We start from the raw sequence: 6,738 nt of genomic DNA, 5'->3' as shown, positions 1-6,738 counted from the left end.
GTCCACAGTCAGGTTCTGTGGGCCCCTTTTATGAACTCTGAGCTTTAGTTCTTTTCATAGATTTTGGATTGAGGTCAGATGATTAGCTGGGTAATTCTTGCAGCTTTATTTTCTTTGTCTGAAACCACATAAGAGTTTCCTTGTCTGTTTGGGATCATTCTCTTGCTTAAATGTCCACCCTTCAGCCTTTCTTCAATTGTGCCATGGTGAAAAATGACCACACACCATGATGACACAGGTTTGTCTAAATGTTGTTCAGCAAGCTTTCAACCTGCTTTTTCTCATTAATGGAGTCTTGCATGGTGAGCATGCACACAAGCCATGGTGGTTGAGGTACTTACTGTTTTCTTTCTTTTTTTTGCAACAAAAGATCCAAAGATTTTGAAAGTACTCATTGGTTTTGCCCATCATGAAACCTTGGTAACAAGATACCTTATTAAGGCCATCACCTGGGACTGAACCAGCTGATATTAATGTGCACTAAGTGGCAGGATTGCTTTTTAATCACTGATAGATTTCAGCTGGTGTCATGACTTTTCACACCTTCCTTCCTTTTTTCTATGTTTAATACACTTTCCCTGTGTCATTTTTCCATTATTAGACATAATTTATTGACACTTATGGTTTGATTCCTTTGTATGTTTGGAGCGGATGAGCTGATACTGACGTCTGGTGAGAATTTAATGTCATTAAAACCTTTAGAAATATATTTACTTAGAAAATTGGTGGCACGTTCAATTACCTGGTGTAAGGACACTATAGTTGACCCTGTTGCACAACTATAACAATAGCAGCAGATCCCTCTGTCAGTAAACAGAAGCCTATTCACAATCAAAGAGTAAGGACAAATGCAGACAAGTCATATCTCCTATACGACTTTGTGCAATGTCTAGAAATAGATTTTTTTTTTTTTTGCCCCTTTAAAAACTTACATGGGTACCTGTAGAGTGCTTTTCTACTCTGAAAACTCACAGCACTTAAACACAATAAGGCTCTTGACACAACTCATTCAATGTAAGACTTTCACATAGAAAACTTTAATACACTAAATATATGTATATTCAGTATGACACCAATGATGCCTCAGTTCAGTCTGATGGGAATTCCTGTGTGAACTGAGTCCAGTTTACAATCATAATTTACTCTCTTCACTTTACTTGTCATGTACTGTACATTTATTTTTATCACACTTCCTGTATCATGGACTACTGGAATGACACCATGAAATATTGGATTCATACCAGTTTTAACTCTCGTCTCAAAGACTTATACCGAATGAAACAACAGATGTCTTTCTTCATTTCTGTTTTGTAAAGAAATTGTAAAATTATTTTGTTTATAAGTCAGACTGAGAGAGAGTCGTGTAACTCCAGGGATCCCAGGAAAGATCTTTGAGGTCAGCAGCCATCCTCTTGAAATCCAAGTCAGGGTGAATCCTAAACAATCCTGACCAACATATGAATGAGCTCTATGTGCTCAGTTTTAGACCATGTCCACTAGCTTGAATTTACCCTCCTGCTTGACTGGAAGGACATTGATGAAAGTCTTGTAGAGGACGGCTCCTCTTGGCAGCTTGGTGATGACCTGAGTAGCCTCTGGGCTCCGTGGTGCTGGGACATAGACCTCCTTAGTGAACCTGACATAGCCATCCTCCAGAGCAAAGAGTGTCTTGTTGGTTCCCATTCCAACCTTCAGGGCAAGGAAAAAGGACCAGCAGTGAAACAAGATGAAAAGCAGTTACACCAGCTCTTCACTGTCTGCCACAGCTCACTAGGGATGGGTATTGATAAGATTTTCACGATTCCATTTTCGATTTTGTTTAACGATTCGCTTCTTTGTCGATTCTTATTTTTAAAAAAGGAGAACACTAAGGTCGATTAGCTTAGAACTTTGTTTTAGATCTTCTCTTTGAACAACTTTTAACATAAATTATTCTGTAGCAATTACACAAGAATATCCAGTAATGTCCCTGCCTACAATTAAACACATTCACTTACTGAAAATCATCTGCTGTGGCAAATGGGTGCAAGGCTTTGACCACAAACTGAGTCACTGCTCGGTGACATTCGTCTATCCTGGCCTGAAAGGAGACGCTAACGGTAGACTGCAGCGAGAACTGCCAGCATCTGAGCCAGACTCTGTCTGTCTCTCTCATCATGGTCACCTAAATGCACAGTAATGGCAGGTTTTGTAATAAGGCAGATCGCGCTATCATAATATGCACTGTTGATTATTTACCTGCCGCATTAACGGGAGAGGACGTGCAAACGTTACCGCTGCTGCTGGGCTGAGATTCACGAGTCCGGAGCGGAATTAAAAACACGACATTCATTTAAGGTCATTGCGTGTTTTGTGAGCAAATGCTTTTGCATATTCATAGTGTTTCCTCCCTTAAATGAAATATCTACTTTGCAAGTTGTCCTGTTGTCATCTGTTCTCGTAAAGTATAACCAAACTTTTGTGCGTTTGAGCTGCTTAGGCGTCGTGTTTCCTGCCAGGTAAATGACGCTCCGCAACGTGGTGACGTCATTCGGAGCGACTGGAATCGATAAGGGAATCGTTTGCAAAAATGGCAAACAATTCCAAGGAATTGAAACAGTGGGAACCGGTTCTCAACAAGAACCGGGTTTCGATACCCATCCCTACAGCTCACAGTGCCACATGGAACTAACTGTTGACAGTGTGGTGTTAAGATGAAACTTTTAATTCTAGGCTGAAAGTCCATCACACCAACATTTTTGGATAGTGTGCAACTTACATGAGCTCCTGGGTGATACCGCATCAGCCTCTGTGTTGCAAGGATGTTACCAGCATGGACAAAGTTTCCTACCACACGGAAGAGGGGGAAAAATAAAAAATTAATTCCAGCCCCGACCTTTTATGCCAATTCTAGCTATTGTATACACTTCTTGCTTACGCTATGAAAAGTCAAATTCAGCAATGCCACCAGTTTTAGAAGCCATCAGTGACATGTGTCAAGTGTCTGTATTGCTGTATCACTGCATTCTTCTGAATTTCTCAGTCTGACAAATGCTGCTCATATCATAATAACAAAAGCTAAACATGAAACCAATATAAACTAAACTGAATTGAGCAGACCCATTCTGGAAAAAACCCCACAAGCAAACATTAAAACTAAATGCTAATAAAAACTAATGGAAAGCACAAAAATACATTAACTGTCCCACATCCTGTTAACTTCACCTGCACATCCCAATACTGCAGGCTAGAACAGGTCCTAACTTGGAATACAAATATATGGATATAATTGTTTGCTGCTACCATCTTGTTTCTTGAAGCCATATCTTCTTCCAGGGCTCTTTCCTCCGAGGTTCTTGCTGCTGCCGCCGGCTTTCTTAGACGCAAACCTCACCGAGTCCAGCAGAGAGAGCTGACCAGGTACCAACAAACCTGAAATCAGAAAAACAAGCGCGTTCACTTGAGTTTTTTTCGCTTTAAATCCAGTTTCGGCACGTGACACTTTTTAAAAAAAATCTATATGTAGGACATGATATTGCCCCACTATTATGCCCTGACTGTTACCTAGTGGTATGAGGTCTTCAATCAACACACAGGGTTAGCTTACAGTGAACACGATCTACATTGCATTTATTGAGACGTGTCCCACGTATCTTAAACTAGCAGAACTGAGGAGAATCAATAAATTGCATCAACAGTGACGTGTACGTTAATATTTTAAAAGAACAAATCCTATTCGCTCTTCATTTGATCTGCATCGTGACATTCAGCGCTACCTCACATGCAGACAAGTTAGGACACAGTGGTTGCCAAGTTACACTTCGACAGAAGCACTTGAGCAAACTTCAAAGCCGCTCGTGTGAGCAGTAATCTGTAATGTCCGTTTGAAAGTTTGCCGCACTCACTGAAATGTTTGATACCTGTTCTGGACTTGACCATTAACGACACCAGCGTAGCCATCTTGAGCAATGTTGCCTACGTCATTCACCCGCGTCACATCCGTTTACCTTTGCTACGTTCAAGTTCCTCAAGAAATACAGAAAAGTCCGAAATAGAGACCAAAATGCACTACTTCTTCTTCTGTTAAATGAACATATAAGTATACCTGTCCAACCTGTATTGCAGTTAAGATACGTGATTTCAGTTGACAAATAGATGCCTTTGTTTGTTTGTACATATGTTGAATAAAGGCTTGTTGGAAAAAAACAAACAAACAACTTATTCTTCTTCCTTCTGCTATTTCTGTTGGCGGTTTTCAAACAACGACGGTGCATTACCGCCACCATTTGGTATGGAGTGTGGACCGAAATTACTAAAAAAACAAAACAAAAAAAAGAAAAACCCATGGTGTGTTAAAGAGCACAATATGGCCTGCTGAGACACTTCTTGAGCTCTTTTGAAATAAATCAACAAAGTCCAGTTTCATTTTCATGTAACCAAATTTTTGGATTAGCTGTCTTCTCTCAACCTCATATTTCCGATAATGCACTAAATCACGCTCTATGGTCTCATCTTCTCTATTGCTGTCATATTTTCCTGTATAATGCTATCCTATTAAAAATAATGTGCTGTTTAAACCTGTATGCCCAAGTCAAAGATGTGATCTTCTCTATGCTGTTCCTTCCTGTGCTTCTCCTCTCTCCTACTTTCCTTTGGATTTTGTAAAACCAACCTTCCTTTTCTTTTTTCATCCCATTGCTTTTTCCACCTCTTTTTCATTTTCTTATTATGCTGTTTATATCTGTCATGCTGACACTGAGTGACTTATTGTGGCTTTCTTTCCTGTTCTATCTGTCATTTCAGAATCAAAATCAGAGAGACTTTATTAATCCCAGAAGGCAATTGAGTTGTCATAGCAGCAAATATACAACAAAGATCAAGCGCTCATAGAAAATGAGTGTAGAAACCAATGACTGTAGAAAACACAGTCATTGTTAGAAACAGGCACGGTGGCACGGTGGTTAGCACTGTTGCCGCACAGCAAGAAGGTCCTGAGTTCAATTCCACCATCAGGCCGGGGTCTTCCTGTGTGGAGTTTGCATGTTCTCCCCGTGTTTGCGTGGGTTCCCTCTGGGTACTCCGGCTTCCTCCCACCGTCCAAAAGACATGCAGCTTGTGGGGATAGGTTAATTGGATAATCCAAATTACCACTAGGTATAAATGTGAGTGCGAATGGTTGTCTGTCCCTGTGTGTTAGCCCTGCAACAGACTGGCGACCTGTCCAGGGTGTACCCCGCCTCTCGCCCCATGACAGCTGGGATAGGCTCCAGCGCCCCCCGCGACCCTGAAAAGGATAAGCGAATGGATGGATGGTAGAAACAGAGATTTAATTTCCTTTAATTCCATATTGTGCTGGTACCCACAAAAGTAACCCTAAGTCCCATCAAACTGACTCTGTAAAGTGTTTGATGAATCTGCATTGTATGTGAGTTTAAAATAAAAACCGCGTCCTTTTTCTTCTGACCTGATCCAGATTAAATTGAGTTGCTTTCCTACTCACCATCCAGCCAAAGCTCTGTATTCCTCTTTTCTCTATTTCCCAGCTAATCTTGGATGATCTTGTTCATGTCCCTGTAGATTTGCCCAGTAGTTGAGTGTTAGCTGCTCTCTTCGGATTTTATCCTGCTGAATTATATGCTATACACCTGTAATCTAATACCTAACTAATAGTAATATTTGACTGTCTGTTAAAAAGACAGAAAAATACAAGTACAACTGACCATTTATACTAGTTAATAGACCTTCTCTCCACATCATATGCTTTTTCTATATAAAAGATCCACATCTCCCTCTTCTAAAACCACTCTGATATTTCGCCATAAATCCTTTATCCTTTATTTATATAGTATTTCATTTTTCATTCTCTCCATTATTTTGCAGACATTAGATGTTAAAGTTATTGGTCTGTAGTTTCCTGGTTTTGGTTTCCTTCCTGGTTTATGTAAACCATTGTATAACAAACCTGATCCTTTGTCTTTGCAAACGGTATATTCAAGAAATCCTTTGTGTCATTTTCTAGATCTGTAATGCCTCTACCTATTTTCCCGTCGTCACTATTGTTATTTAAACGAACTTTAGCAAAAGTTTCTACTAGCACACCTGCCTTCTCTTCATGATTCTCTGCTGCAGCTTCCTTGTCATTTTTAATGGTTCTTCTTACATTAGCCTGTGACCTTTTATGTTCAATAATATTCTGAGAATTCTGATTCCTTTTTAATATCTTAAAAGCTTTATTTCAGCTCTTAATTGCTTTATCACATTCCTTTGTTCCCTCGGGTACAATCTTCTTTTTGCTCTTATCTTCTTTCTACTCTGGTTTGCTGCTTCTTGAATAGCATTGCAGACAGAAGAATTTAAATCATCATTATTAACATTCATAAAAATTTTTTTGCATCTGCTGGTCACTAACAAGTCTAAATGTCTTCCAATCTGCAGAACTAAAACATCGCTTTTTGTACGCCGCCTGTATCACACTCCTCTGTAGTTCTGTCATTTCCTGCTCTTGTTTCTTTAACTACCTGCCATGAAGAAACACATACCAGTGAACCTGATACTAATGTGAGATCAACTGGTTATTCCGTACCATCGAGGACATTGCTTCTTGTACCACTTCCATCATTTAGGCGTACCAGATTTTTCTTCTTCTTTAATTCTTCAGTTACTGCTCCTTTTTGATCATTATGTTTTATTTCTGATGTAAGTGGCCTGAAATGTTGGGATATTAAAACAAAAAGATACAGACACAACTGCTATTAAAAG

At 39.6% G+C, this 6,738-nt stretch overlaps 1 protein-coding gene across 2 annotated transcripts; it reads right to left on the bottom strand.

Moving 5' to 3' along the window:
* Nucleotides 1–1,014: 1,014 nt before the first annotated feature.
* mrpl27 (mitochondrial ribosomal protein L27) lies at nucleotides 1,015–3,964 on the bottom strand. Of its 2 annotated transcripts, none has more exons than XM_085360342.1 (4): nucleotides 3,885–3,964; nucleotides 3,283–3,411; nucleotides 2,759–2,826; nucleotides 1,015–1,689 (listed from the first exon to the last, which is right to left on the bottom strand). In XM_085360342.1, the coding sequence occupies exons 1-4, from the start codon at nucleotides 3,937–3,939 to the stop codon at nucleotides 1,483–1,485; spliced, it is 459 nt and encodes a 152-aa protein (XP_085216468.1). In that variant the 5' UTR covers nucleotides 3,940–3,964; the 3' UTR covers nucleotides 1,015–1,482. The 2 variants fall into 2 exon arrangements, with proteins under 2 accessions (XP_085216468.1, XP_085216470.1); XM_085360344.1 differs by having other exon boundaries at nucleotides 3,900–3,964.
* Nucleotides 3,965–6,738: the final 2,774 nt, after the last annotated feature.

This window comes from Diplotaxodon limnothrissa, linkage group LG8 (assembly GCF_057381915.1).
Source record: "Diplotaxodon limnothrissa isolate DT_005_m linkage group LG8, D_limnothrissa_male_GT1.1, whole genome shotgun sequence".
Classification (NCBI taxonomy): Eukaryota; Metazoa; Chordata; class Actinopteri; order Cichliformes; family Cichlidae; genus Diplotaxodon; species Diplotaxodon limnothrissa.
Note: the sequence above shows the minus strand (reverse complement) of the source record. Positions and strands in the feature narration are given on the sequence as shown.

Bases quoted from the DNA above. Each gene is read 5' to 3' on its own strand.
- mrpl27 (XM_085360342.1), bottom strand. From the start codon at position 3,939: ATGGCTACGCTGGTGTCGTTAATGGTCAAGTCCAGAACAGGTATCAAA. The intron at 3,412-3,884 runs GTGAGTGCGGCA...TTCTGATTTCAG, and splicing joins AACAGGTATCAAACATTTCA to GTTTGTTGGTACCTGGTCAG. The intron at 2,827-3,282 runs GTAGCAGCAAAC...TCCGTGTGGTAG, and splicing joins TGGCTTCAAGAAACAAGATG to GAAACTTTGTCCATGCTGGT.